Here is a 15,489-nt window from a genome sequence, read left to right on the forward strand (position 1 = left end):
TATTCAATCAAGGGTAGTTATATCGTACCACTTGTCCAGAATAACCTTATATCTGAAGAAAAACATTTTTCTACGATTTGCTGGATCGCCTAATGAGTCCAAGATTTTTCCTTTGCCATATTGGCCCATGTGCTTTATTGATAGTCTGGATACATAACCTTTTAATAAATACATAATTAGATAATTATATGTCATCAAATTTTGATGTGAATTTACATAAGGTAATTATAGCATAATTGTTGCTTAGTAGCGAAAAATAAATAACAAATTAATTTTTTTTCTCATTTCCATTCAAACACAATCTAAATTAATCAGATACAAATTTAAGGACTCATATTTTAAAGAAAAGCAGTACAAAATAAAACATATTGAACTGAGGAGTGTCCACTAAAAGCAATGCTTGTAAAGTGTGGATCCCCTTGGAAATATAGAAATAACTGGGTATTTAACATGATACATGCGTATATAACGAGGAAGTAAAGGAAGAAGGAAGAAATTGAAAAGGTACATGGGGATCAATCTGATGTTCAGTCACACAAGGAGGTCGCCGCCAGGAATGATACGTTGTGCATTAGACAGAAAAGAAAGAAAGTAGAAGGGAAAAAGGAAAAGACAAGATCGACATATAGAAGATGAGACAAAACAAGGCACATGACAGGATAAGAAGAACACAATAAACAGATAAGAAAAAGGGAAGAAAGGTCAAATGGGGAAGGGATAATGACAGACCAGTTTGATCTGGTGAAGCGACAAAACTTGATATAACCAGGCTCAAAATGATAAAGAAAACATACTAATAAATAGAAAAAAAGATGAGATAATTATGCTCTTCAGAAATTACAATGTCAGTTCTTTTACGAGGAATCATAAGAATGAAGAATGTCCCTAATGCATTCAGTAACATGAATAAGATCAGAATTGATACACAGCAAAAACTGTAGTGTTAACCGGTGTACATAGAGACATAGAGACAACACCGGTGCAGCGGCGTAACAGGGGTCGGTGGCCAGGGGGGGCAAGAGCCAAAAATTTCCCGGTCTTATCATGGTATGAACTCACAGGCGTAATGGTGTAATGAGGCGACAATTTTGAGAAGGCCAGATATTGCGTATCTTATCTTTAAAAACAGTTGCGAGCGAGCGAAGCGAGCGAGCAAAAATTTTGACCTTTTTAATACAAAATTCCAATTTTGTGATAGATTTTGACACGATATCCAGAAAACAATATATTTCACTTTTCTCTCTTCAGATTCCTTTTTTTGTGGTCTGTACGATACGCCACTGTGAACAGGATTCTTTGTGGCATTAGCGTGAAGAGTAAAAAAAGAAGAAAAAAAAACAGGGGAGCAGTATAGCACATGTGCTAAAAAGCTGCTTTATATAAGCCCCGAGCGAGCGAAGCGAGCGAGAAAAAAAATCACCTTTTCATGAGAATCTAACTTTGAGCTATTTTTTGACATTATATTCAGTAAATAAAATCATATCCTACACTTTTCCTTTGCTTTTATTTCCTCCTTTCTTTTTTAATTCTTGTTTGTAGAACTTTTTGGGGCCATGGCCCAACCCTTCCATACGCAGTGCTGTGCGGTTGGGGTCCGGGCGGAGCCCCCGAAACTTCTTGATATCAAAGCCATTTAAACCTCGCAGATTGCCGCTATTTTAATCAAATCGCGGTCATATACAGAATATAGCTTTTACACAACACATTTATTCAACCCGGTTGCATAATGAACCAAATATTTTTAAGGGGCAAAACATAGCAATGTGGGAAAATTTGTAAAAAAAAGTCGCCAGCATGCAAAGCGAGCTGGAAAAAAAAATTGCCAATTGAAATTAAATTCTAATTAGGGCCTATGTGATAGCTTTTTCCATTATATTCAGCAAATAACGCATTTTATTGTTTCCATTCATTTGCAATTTCCTACAATTTCTTTTATTTTCTCTTGGGTGTGGAACCAGACCCCCCCCCCCGCGCCTGTATGCCAGTGATTGATTGTGATTGAACGGGGGGCGTTATAGAGCCATTTGAAGGTTATGAATGAAGAGCCCCTACTGCGTGGGGTCTGGGGCAAAGCCCCGGTAGCTTATTTGCATAAAATTTAGCAAGCTTATAGCACAATGTTGTATGCAGTCCATCTTTTTTCCCGCTCTTTAATTTCAATCATCGGCAGCCCGGTCGTGTTATTTTTTTCCTTGTCCCTTTTCTTTTCCAATTTAGCTTTTGACTAATTACTCTCTACCTTCGTTTCCCGCTATTGGTTGCCATTTTGTCATCTTTTAATTCATTTCCCACCGTGTTATTGCATTACATAGACCTATTTCGGAATGATTTGTTCTTTCTCAAATGTCAGTTCTTCTTTCGTACATTTTCCCGCTTTCCTTCCTTTTCCATTAAAAAAAAAGTTTTTCTTCGGTTTTTTCCCCTTTCCCTTTCCTTTTCCTCCTTTCCTTTCCCCTTTCCTTCCTTTTTTTCTTTTTCCCGTTTTTCTTTTATTTTCCCGGTGAAATCCGCCAGGGGGGGCAACTTGCCCCCCCTGCCCCCCCGCCTGTTACGCCACTGACCGGTGTTAGATTTACAGTGTTAGTTAAACACCTATGGGTGATATTATAACACCTTTGATTGTTACATTTACACTCTTTGGTGTTATGTTCAATCTCTAGGGTGTTATTTTAACACCTCAGGGTGTGGTCCTCTAGAGACACCAACTGGTGTCAGTTTTAACACCCCATTTTTTTACAGTGTAACACCAACTACAGTTTATGGTTCTGACTCTATTGGGCATATAACTTCGTGATAAAAATATGTCCTTGGTAAAGTTCGATCGATACATCTACATATTCACAATATTGAGTAAACAAACGAAAAACATCGTGCCCAAAAGGCATACTGAAGATCCGTGGCGACAGATCTATTCGAAGGTGCATGGAGAAACTCTCTTTCTTATTTCATAAATATTTATAATCATTATTAACTTCTTTGAATATCTCAAATGCAACTAGTGAAGAATGGATATCGAATAAACTTACGAAGGGGTTCAGGATTTTACCAAAATACAACCCGTTTCCCTCCCCGAAAAACAACTCCAACCCTATCCAAGGTCGAATGCTTGTATTTCCTAATAGCCAAACGGTTCCGCTAAACATCCCTGTATACATGGAACAGATTAGGGTCCACTTGATTTTCTGAACATCATCATAGAACTGCCGTTGTGCTATGAACAAAAACGAGGTCATTTGCCAAATCAAGTAAATTCTATAGAGAGCATACGGGATGATGGAGTATATTATTTTCTGATCGTCGATGGATAAAGATGCGGAATCAATAGCCAAAATCGTTACGGCTCCGACGAGACGAAATAAGCTCTGGATGAATATACCGCCACATCCAAGCAACAGAATCTGATCACTACTAGCCAATCCCCGAAGAACTGATAACCCATGTCTTACAGGAAAACGTTGTGAACTTTTATTGGTGATGAACGCTTGGAAATGGAGTATGCCGATGAGTGGAATGCCGAAAGCCATCTCCAAACACCGTTCTAAAGAGAATTGCGTGTGCGTCGAAGTGAGATCTGGGGTTTTATACCATCTTAGAAATGAAACTGTAGTGATGATCATCAATAGTGCAAGTAACATTGCAAGAAACATTTTCAATAGGAATCTGTTAAAATTTTGTTTAATTTGAATGTTGATCTGTAGGGGTAGGGATTCAATGTCAAATCGTGAATTATTGGTATAGTAATTACCTAACCGGTTTCGATAGCTTAATCTCTTTGAAAGAAAGGTGAACATCCTCTTCCACATCGATTTAGAATTCTGTTTAGGCACACGTTCAAATGGCGGAGTCGCACATGGTGACAGTTTCAAAACGGCCTCTGGTAAGGCATTACACCACATGTGCCAAAATATACCAGCAGCTAAAATACCACACTCTACTAAGAATGGATCTATTACTTCTTCAAAATCCAGAACGAATTGTCCGAAAGGTGATCCGTTCAGTTTGCATGGACGCTTTTTATGACCCAGATGAGGTGCTGGTTCATTGTTGTTCAAATTAGACGGATACCCATTTTGCGAAAGTGTAACCCAAATGCAGCCAGCGAACATGAAGCCTATTGGGTAGCAAAATTTACCCTTTCTGGTGAAGACAGCATCGTAATAAGAATTGAAAAGGAACACCGATATAACGAGTATGCTTCCGCATGTCGCATTCAAAAGAGCCTGTGCAACGAAGGAGACCTTTCTCCTGTAAGTCTCATCGCTTTGGAAGATGCACAAGATATCTCCAATTATTACCAATACAATTTTAAGCATGCTAACGGCCGCCAGTATGGTAAAGATTCGCAAAAGAGATTTATGAGGACGTTTAAACAATGACGGGGAACGAGCATCCATATCTTGATTATTTTGTTGAAAACTTTCAGACTCTCCGTCTTGATTTTCACTGTGTTCTTTTAGAAAGGTACATCTGCTATCCGTATTTGGAGCCCGATTTTCCATCGTTGATTGTGGCATTAAGGAGTCTCCATTCATACCAATATCTGAGGGTTCGGCGTTGTTGATCTTCTTTCTAGAACCTGGTTTTGGTGAACAAATGTCAGGATCCATTTGCCCATGATGTCCAGAAGCACGTCCTTCAATAACAACCAAAGAAGCAGTTGACTGGTTAACGGACAGTATACCTCTGCCCTTTGCGATGCAAGAAAAGTGTTCAGAATTCGGTTCTTGGCTAGCGTCATTGTTCTCTTGGCAAGGAAGGTGTCTATGTCCCATACTTGTGTCAGGACGCCCTCCTGTTACCAGTATCCCGACAACTTTGGCACAATGACGGCAACATGAGGGCCAAAAAATTTCTTGAGCTTGGTGAAACGCTGCTTTCCCACGTAGGAACCTAATCATGATGATATCACCACGGAGTATGACAAGAATCAATGCGCCACTCGTTATCGCGTAACCTAGATCCTCTGCATTAGACAAACTATCAAAGTTGCTCCCAATTACCGATGGTAAAACAGTGCAGCATATCCCCAGAGTGACGAAAAAACACATCATTAATGTTGCTTTAAATTGGGAGAGTTCTGCAAATTGGTGATCCATCTTATTTGCATTGATATCGTCGTAGGCCTAGATGATGTGTCAGAATGAGACACTACGCTGTCGTAGGAAATAAATGTACAAATGGGGAAAGAGAATCGAGGAGGAAGGATGTTGATAGAGCACCAATGGATGGTGATTATTAACAACGTAGCATGACAAATGCATGACATGCATTATGCAAACCAGAATGCACTTCAATGATTGGCCATCTCCTGGTATATAGTGATGGTTTTAGGTAATGTGTATGTGAATAATCAGAAGTTGGATAGACATAAAGGCGACATTGTAACTATGATAAAATACTGGTTTAGAATCGGACGCACTTGACATAAAGTCACGGATGAATTATAGTTTCTCATGTGATAGCACACCCTTTCTGTTTATATGCCCATTTCCTGTTTTTCTAGCCTATACTGTATATTTGGTTTTATTTCTTTTGTATATTTTCCTTGTTTTGATTTTCAATAAGCCATTTTCACATTTTTGTGTAAAAACATTTACATAATGAGTAAAATACATAAAAGTAAGAAGACATTATTTTGTTGAGATAATAATACGTATACATAATTTCGATTATCACACTCGTGCTAAAAAGGATATTACTTAATCACTTTTGTCCCATTGCCCTTCAACACTATTTCATTTTAATTGACACGCAGAGCAAGGGACAGACAAAAGGAGTATTTCCTTTAGAAGGTATACACTTTGTCACATTAAAATTTGTACACTAGATGAATCCCATTATCATATCTTCAATATAGCAATGCTTAATTGACACTTCCCGCTGCCCCAAGAATACTGATATTCGACATCTATTTTCATAAGAGTGACCGCTACCTTAAATGATCCGAGATTTAGATTACAAGAGCGCCCATTCTAAGAGATACGAGACAAGAATCCCCCCTATTTTGGCGGAGGAGCAGGTGGACACGCCCTTTTCCTTTCACGTTCTTCAGCTGAAGTTTTTAGGGGTTTGGCTCCCCCGTCCACCAAAGCAACTTGGTTGCTTTATTTTTATGATTATATATATTATGGAAGGTTCTGAGCGGAGTTATTAGAAAGTGGAGGGAACTGTCTTCCTTGTCACACAAACTTCTTTGAACGTTTCAAATGCAACGAGAGAAAAATGGATACCAAAAAGACTTACAAAGGGGTTCAGGAGTTTCCCCAAATACAGTCCATTTCTCTCCCCGTAAAACAATCGCAACCCAATCCAAGGATTAAAGGTTGTGTTTGACAATAGCCAAACGGTTCCGCTAAGCATCCCGGTATACATGGAACAGATCAGGGTCCACTTGATTTTCTGGACATCATCATAGAACTGCCGTTGTGCTATGAACAAAAACGAGGTCATTAGCCAGGTTAGGTAAATCTTGAAAGCTGTATACGGGATGACGGAATATGCTATTTCCCGATCGCTGGGTAAAGCTGCCGACGATAGCAAGAATGTGATAGCTCCAACGAGACGAAATAAGTTCAGAATGAATATACCGCCACATCCGAGCAGCAAAATAAGTTCGTTATTCGCCAGTCCATGAAGAACTGATATCCCATGTCTTACAGGAAAACGTTGTGAACTTTTATTGGTGATGAACGCTTGGAAATGGAGTATGCCGATGAGTGGAATGCCGAATGCCATCTCCAAACACCGTTCTAAAAAGAGTAGCGTGTGCGTCGAAGTGAGATCTAGGGGTTTATGCCACCTTAGAAATGAAACCGTAGTGATGATCATCAAAACTGCAAGTACCATTGCAAGAAACAGTTTCAGTAGGAATTTGTTCATACCTTGTTTAATTTGATCATTGATCTGTAAGGGTAAGCATTCTGTGTCGGTTTGTGTTCTGGCATCACGCCTGATGCAAGAAAAGTTTCTGTAGCTTATTTTCTTTGATAGCAAGAAAGAGATCCTTCTCCACATCGAGTTGGAATTCTGTTTAGGCATACATTCAAATGGTGGTGCGGCACATGGTGACAGTTTCACTTCTGCAGTGAGTTATTATCTCTTTTTTTTCTTTCAATATTTTGTAAAATTTTTAGAAATATGTACATCCTATTACCCCCTCTTGGGTTATGAGGGTATAACACAAAAGTAAGAATTATAGTAGTACATGACATTTGAATACGTTACTATTAATGTTCAAAGATAATGACATAATGATACAAACAACAATAGGTCTATAGGATTATGTTAGAAGTTTAATGTATACAGTGATGGAATAATGATAATGATATGATGGTTGTTTTATCAATACAAATATGTATAGTGAAATTTCTATTATACACACTGTGTTGAATGTACTTGAATTTGATTATTCTTACAGAATTGACGATATAGAGGACAGTTCTAAGCTCAGACGGGGCATTCCAGTAGCACACAGTATCTATGGTATAGCACAAACTATCAACTCGGCCAACTATATATATTTCCTTGGCCTGAAGGAAGTAATGCAGTTTGATCATCCTGATGCAATGACAATATTTACAGGTTGGTTGAGAAATCTTACTTTTTATCTCCTTTTCAAATCAATTCAATTCAATTTGTTTTTATTTTCATTTTCAGATAATAAACACAACAAACATATTATACATGCTGATATACAAATCAGATTAAATGTCATAATAGATGCTTCAGTTTCAGATAACATCATACAAAAATTAATCGGTAAATAAATAGGTCGTAATTTTAAACACAATGATAATGAAATAATTCAAAATTACAGGTCATAGTTAACATATGAAAATGAAAATGAGGGACTTATTGAAAAGCAAAGCTTGTATTGGCAAGCCCCTATGGAAAATAAATAGTGATTTTAACCATAGGTAGTTAAAAGTAGGGTAAGGTAAGTATAATCAGTTTAAACGAAGAACATTATGGGTTTTGATAACTTCCTTGAGGAAGGAATGCATATACGACTACTACGTGACTGGTATAACTATTATAAGCACCCCAATGTTAGACATTACGGGAGGAGTGTACATAACTGACCGTACATAACCTTGTGGAATTCAGGAGTCTGACAGATGAGTGAAGAAAGTGGCAGGTCTTACAACAAAGCTGAATCATGTAATATCACAATGTCTTGCCTAACATGTCTCAGAAAGACAAGTGTACTGTTACAGGTTACATGATCTGTAGCCTAGTAGATGAGCACACTACTTTAAAATTTCAGATCATGAGATGACATCAATCACTAAAACTTGGTGGATATGTAACTTGTAACTTGCTATAGGTAGAACACAAACAAGTATTTAGGTTAAAATGTCACAAGTCAAATAACTATTATATTATAATTGTTTGTGGTTTCAGAGCAGCTAGTCTTATTGCACCAAGGACAGGGTATGGACATCTATTGGAGAGACTCCTATACATGCCCCACAGAGGAAGAATACAAAGAGATGGTCATAAAGAGTGAGTACCATAGCATCATTGTGCTGCACTCAACCCAGGTGAAGCAAATGTATACATGTAGGCACCTTGCAGTAATACTTATTCCTTGTAATGCCTGTGCATTTGTAAGGTTAATAATGACATTTAGCATTGAGTACCCTGCAAAGTGCCTTCCATTTTTAACCAAAAAAAATCCTTTGGTAACTTGTACCCTCACCTCTTAAAGAAATGAAAATAAGTCCATAATTATGCAGAGAATTTTTCTCAATCTTTTGCTTTGCTTTGCAATTTTGTAGTGATGTCTTTTTTGGGGGGCTTGTCAAACTTGTTATCTATGCCCTCCTAATATTGAAACTTTTGATCCACCCCCGACATTGCGATTGGCTCATGATTTTATTGTTAGTAGTAATAATGAGTACCCTGCAAAGTGCCTTCCATTTTTAACAAAAAAAAATCCTTTGGTAACTTGTACCCTCACCTCTTAAAGAAATGAAAATAAGTCCATAATTATGCAGATAATTTTTCTCAATCTTTTGCTTGGCTTTGCAATTTTGTAGTGATGTCTTTTTTGGGGGGCTTGTCAAACTTGTTATCTATGCCCTCCTATTATTGAAACTTTTGATCCACCCCCGACATTGCGATTGGCTCATGATTTTATTGTTAGTAGTAATAATGAGTACCCTGCAAAGTGCCTTCCATTTTTAACAAAAAAAAAATCCTTTGGTAACTTGTAGCCTCACCTCTTAAAGAAATGAAAATAAGTCCTTAATTATGCAGATAATTTTTCTTAATCTTTTGCTTTGCTTTGCAATTTTGTAGTGATGTCTTTTTTGGGGGGCTTGTCAAACTTGTTATCTATGCCCTCCTAATATTGAAACGTTTGATCCACCCCCGACACTGCGATTGGCTCATGATTTTGTTGTTAGTAGTAATATTGTTGATAACTAAGTTTATGAAAAAATGTTTAAAGCAGTCAGTATTTCCAGTGTTTATAGTAATAATGATGTAAACTTTGATTTACTCTTATAACAGAAACTGGAGGTCTGTTTGGTTTAGCTGTCAGGCTCATGCAACTTTTCAGCACAAACAAAAGGTAGGTTTTGAAAATATTGTCAAACATCTGTACAATGTTGCAATAAGTATATGTGTCACTGTCTGTATATCTATCTATCTAACTATCTATCCATCCATCCTTCCTTCCATCCATCCATCCTTATATCTATATTTCTATCTCTTTATCTCATTATCTTTATAGAAGATGATGGTCTGTTCTTTTGTATTGAATTATACTGTAGTAGAGTCAATATTTTCTATAAAAAAGAAGATATTTACAGTTACCCATGTAGTTTATCCTGACAAGCCTGTGGTTCTTGTTCTTGAAGAGTTGAATTAGAGAAAGGAAGTAGGTTACACTATTAGGCAAAAAAAGGGTTCCAATATTATCTCTTTTTAAAACTGGATGAAGTCCTAAAAAGACTATAAGTCAGATTATGTAGAGAAAACTAATGGAAAACAGGGTATGAGGAATGAAGGCTCAACATTCCAGATAGCTTGACTGTCAATCCTTAGGTAGGCCTATATCTATTGCCAGTATTATCTTTGTTTTTTGTGATGGCTTCAACCACCTAAGTAACAGATTAAGGTAAACAGTTTTCTGCTGTACAGGAAAAAAATCACGGAAATTGGGAATAAAAACAGAATTCATAGAATTTCATGCAAAACACATCTCTTTTGTTCTTTGAATTCCCAAAATAGCAGCGTAAAATCATGAAAAACAAAGCAAATCCAGTAAAAGAAAACCTTGCATCAGTGGAAAATCTGATCAAACCTATTTGCAGTGCTTAGCATTTGTTCACCAAGGTTTGATTTCTTTGTCTTTTCCAGTGACTTCAAACCCCTGAGTGACATCTTGGGCCTGTACTTCCAGATCCGAGATGACTATGCCAACCTCTGCTCCAGGCAGTACACCGAGAACAAGAGTTACTGTGAGGACCTCACCGAGGGCAAGTTCTCCTTCCCTTTGATCCATGGGATCCGCAGTCGACCCGAGAACACACAGGTTATGAGTATCCTAAGACAGAGGACGGAAGACATGGATGTCAAGAAATACTGTGTAGACCTGCTAGAAAAGGTAGGTCGGTGAAGGGCAAAGTTCAGCCTAACGATAAGTTGGTTTTGATAAAAGCAGAAAAATATACAAGAAAATTTGTATATAAATGTAGATATGAAAAAAATTGCTTTAAAAATTTAAAGAGATAACTTTATGAATTTCAAACTTTTTTATTTGTGATGTTATATGCAAGCAGCTCTTCATATATCATGTGATATAAATTCCACAAATTCTCATTTATATTGGAAAATAATGAATATGAATATTTTTCTTTTAGGGTGGGGGGGGGGGGTATATGGAGTGATGTGTCTGATGATATATCCAACCCACAAATAATTTTTGGAAATGTATATCACATGACATACAGACGCGTGTCATTTTGAAATCGGGACAAACTGGACAATTACTGCCTTTATACTGGATTTATTAAAAGATTGCTGCAGTACTTCTGCAGAGTGGCCATCCCACATAAAACCTGCATCAAATGCATTTGCATTGGGCAATAAACTCTGCATCAATGCGTTATCAAATTACCATGGCGATTACCATGGCATATTTACACTGAATCTAGTCATTGCAGTGAGAAAATGTGTCTTTCCAAACACATCATTACTTTGATGTCCAAGAATGATAAGTGCATATATTATTTGCTTGATGTAACACCAGTCAGCATATAAACGATAAGTTTAGCAGATAGCTCACTTTCATATGTCCTCCTGTGTTGTATATGGGACCTTCAAGGAAATTACAAGCCAAAATTTGGAAAAGAACATTTCTATTTGTATGAGCTCGATATTTCTAAGACACACTTTATTTTTTATAAAATTTATGTGTATTTATTTTTGTTTTGTTTTTCTATGCAGTTTGGTTCATTTGAATATACAAGAACAGTGCTCTTTGATCTAGAAAAGCAGTAAGTATGCATATATTTCTGTAATAGATTCACAGATCATGGTACTTTCGTTTGAATAGTTTCCCTTCCATTAAAGGCAATTGCTAACATTGATATGATTTTTAAAAATCTGAGCTGCAATGTCCCAATTGTCACCTGTGTCTGTGATATGTTGTAAATATGAAGCCCAGAAAGAAAAATTCTCCCCAAAATCATTATAGTTTAGATTGCTTAAAAAATGGGAGAAAATAAATAACCAGAAACACCATACCAATTTCATTCCACATACTAACATGTATTTAATTAATTTACCTAGGAGATTAAATGAATGATTTTTCTGTCAGTGCCTGCACGAATTTTATTTGTATTTATCTTGGGTGTATTGTTTAGCCATGTGAACAAAATCAGATACAGTATACATCGAAGTTCAGGATATTGTTATTATCATTATTTCATTTTATTTTTCATCCCAGGGCTTATCAACATATAACAAACCTAGGAGGAAACCCCATCTTAGAATCCATCTTGGAAGAACTTGGAAAACTCATACGGCATAGGGATCAATGACGTTTGTCCACCTGTAACATCTGAACTTCCATCTATGACCATCGTGTGTTATTACAGGTGAATCTACCAATGTCAAATCTCTTTGGAACACTGAAATCTGTTTGACTTAGGTACATTTACATAATAATTTAAATAATACATGATTTGCATATTATGGTGTGAAAAGAATACTTTTACTGTGGCGATTCTTCGACTTATGGAAGGTCTACTTAAAGCAGTTCTACTGTATTTGTATTGTTATTTGATGCCACCAGTGATTGGTAGTGATTCTATTTTACCTTATGGCTAAGAAAGCATGAATGCTTGTAAGCAAGAAACCAGAGGAACAACAGCTTAAAGTCCTCTCCGAGGAACCTGGTAATGAGGACTAATGCCTTACCAAAGGGCACTAGCGCACCAAGTAGGAATCAAACCTGGGTCACCGGAATCTGAAACCCCTGCTCTACCGACTGAGCTATCTTTGCCAGTGAAACAAGCAAGAAGTGAACCACCCTTTGCCTCAGGTATACCTGACCTAGATGTGAAGATAGCCAATCTCACCTTAGCTTTCCCTTACTATACTATAGGACTTGAAATGTGTGATTGGTTGTAGTGTAAGGTGGACATTCATCTACTGAGGATCACTATTTGACATCCTATCTGAGGAACAGAATGTGTTTCACTGGGCATCACATGTAGCCGTCCTAAAGGAAAGGGGCAAATTGATACACTGCACAGGCTTCAGTCATCTGCCTGGGTTTTACGTTGGTGTCTTGAAAGGCTTTTGTATGTTTTCCTGCACAGCATTGTTTCAGGATATGTCTATAGTACAAGTTTGGAGATTCTTAGGACCAATGCTAGTATCAGTGTAACAATATAAAAAATGATTCCTTGGATCAGGGTCAGTAAAGTTAATTTGTATGTGAAGGCAGAGGGGGGGGGGGGGATGGAGAAGTTACTGTTAGAGTAATTCATATCTCCCATTGAGATGTGTGCATCATTTTTTTAAAGGATTTTTTGGCTAATGAGTTTTTATTCATTGGAAATTGTAAATTGTAAAATTGTTTTTACAATATTTTTGCTGGTCCACTTAGCATGTACTGAGTTACTGCAGATATCGTGCTATACAGATTTGCTCTTTGTGTGCTGCAGTTCTATAAATTTAAAATATCTTTAGATTTGCAAAGCTTAAGTAAATCAAAATCATGCTGCAAATAATTTGATCACAATTCATGTAGTGCAGAAATTCTGCCATTTACAATTGTTTTTCACCAAAGTGATACCTCAAGAGTGGTCAAAAAGCTAAATGTAACACCATTTTTATGTAGTCCTGTTCTATTTGGAAAAATATGTTTCCCTTTTTATAGATGGCCTTTGTGTTTATGACTGCTCAAAGATGAATGTGAACCGAAGACTCAGATTAAGATTTCTGATCTGTAGATTTTTCTCTTGCCACACGATCGTTTTGATCTCGTCATGTTAATTGACTGCATGGAATGTTAACGTTTAGAAGTAAGAAACTAAGTGACCAATGCATTGAAGCCTCTCCAAGAGACTTAGTAATAAGGATCGGTGCTTTGTCAGTCTCAAGGGGATCAACTTGTAAAACTGGTTCATGATTTTACTAGATATTAGTGCTGAATAGTAAAGCCTCATTTTTGTGTGTAATTGTTGTTGGCTGGGGGGGAGGTGGTGTAAACAACATGTGTCGATCCGTGTAAATGTATTTTCTTCCATAATGATCTGTCAGTATATTTTTTTTTGTTATAATTGCTTTGTAGATATTTTATATAAATTTCAAGGTCAAGATGTCAGATATGAAAGGCAATAGCTACGTACATGAAGCATGCAAATGACAATCACACATATTCTTGCCAAAGTGATTTAAAGCCCCAGTAACATGTAGACGCCGGACCAACCAGGACCAGATCCGGGGAAGAGATCCCCGTCGACGCCTTGGAGGTCCATGTGTAGGTTCATGAACGTCTGGGAGACAAACCGGCAGTTTTGTGGAGGTCTAAAACATCTGACGCCATCTGTGGACTGCTGTGTTGGCAGAGCAATCCGGGATGGTCCCTGTAGCTGCTGTGTTGGTCCAAGTTGACGCCCTGATGGTTCATGTAGATGCCGTGCTCTTCTGCCATGGTCCATGTAGATCCATTATGTAGATGACATGTTGATACCGTGTGTACAGTCATCAGCACTGGTTGGCGTTCAATCCGGGGCAATACTATCCTTGACATGCCCTGCATCATGCTGGCATATTATCCGGGTATTGTACATCCTCGAGGATCTGTGATTTTATTTAACTTAGGCTTTACATGTAAATCATGATGTGACTGCATAAAATGCTGGCTTTATTCTATTCCTGTTTTGTCTTTGTTTTCTCTGTATCACTATATTTTCATCTCATTTTTCCTTTTGTAGTTTTTCTCAATTCAGGCATTTGTATGTTCATAATTGCTGTTAAGATCCAAAGACACTACAATGAAGTGCTATTTAAATCATGCAAAAAAATATTATTATCATTTGTATTTTCATGTTCTTTTTCTTTACTATTACATGTATATGGTTAATTATTTTATATTCTTACTCTCTGAAATAAAGAAAGGTTTATAAATATCATGACACCAGGTGATATTCACCTAAAGACTTTAGTTAATTAAATAATTTCAAATTAAAATGACATGATGTTCCTATTTTAATTTTGTTTATATACATGAAATATAACTTCTATAATATTTTTTAATTAGTTAGGCTATATCTTTATTTGGAGTCACTTGGGATTAACTTGCCTTTCAAAAAAAATCCCTAAACCCAGGAAATTTTATAACAAACAAAATTTCAAGTTATTCACCTCTGATTTTTCATTATTTAAAAGGGATTTTCAAATAAAATATCCTTCATATCTAAAGGTTGATGCACAGATCATGCAACATCACATGTTTGTTTTTCATATTAAGAAATAGTGGACTGTGACTATGTCTAGATGAGCTTTATCAAAAGACAATTTAGAGATTAAGAATAGATTATGACAAACATTTATCTTTAATAATGTCTAATGCAAGTTTCAAGAGGAATTTGAATTCTGTACGGGCATGAATTTGAGTTTTCGAGCGGAAAGCGGTTCTTTTAATACAAGAAACGTGCAATCACTTGCAAGTCAATTTTAGGTTCCAAACTGACTTTTATGTCTAGCAATTATGGTTTGTTTCTTGGAATGTAATTGTAGTGTAGTAAGTTTGTTTTGGTTTTAGTCACAATTTTAAATCAATTGCAAGTACATTTCTTCCTAAGCCCAGTATGTCTAGGAAGCAGGGTCTTTATTAAGACCAAACCAGTACTAAATGATATGTCCAAAATATATCTTGGACTCGAAAAAGATTATTGCGGTACAGTGGATTAAGAATTTGAAAAAAATTACGCTTCAGGATTATAGAAGAACAATGATGAGGCT

At 36.8% G+C, this 15,489-nt stretch overlaps 1 protein-coding gene across 1 annotated transcript; it reads left to right on the plus strand.

The window, feature by feature from the left end:
* Nucleotides 1-7,452: 7,452 nt before the first annotated feature.
* Nucleotides 7,453-13,059, plus strand: LOC135157517 (geranylgeranyl pyrophosphate synthase-like). Its single transcript, XM_064113369.1, has 6 exons — nt 7,453-7,581; nt 8,404-8,505; nt 9,517-9,577; nt 10,369-10,615; nt 11,458-11,507; nt 11,960-13,059. Exons 1-6 carry the CDS (start codon nt 7,542-7,544, stop codon nt 12,051-12,053), a joined length of 594 nt encoding a protein of 197 aa, XP_063969439.1. The 5' UTR covers nt 7,453-7,541; the 3' UTR covers nt 12,054-13,059.
* The last annotated feature ends 2,430 nt before the right edge of the window (nt 13,060-15,489 follow it).

The sequence above is a fragment of the Lytechinus pictus genome, chromosome 18 (genome assembly GCF_037042905.1).
Source record: "Lytechinus pictus isolate F3 Inbred chromosome 18, Lp3.0, whole genome shotgun sequence".
NCBI classification, from domain to species: Eukaryota; Metazoa; Echinodermata; class Echinoidea; order Temnopleuroida; family Toxopneustidae; genus Lytechinus; species Lytechinus pictus.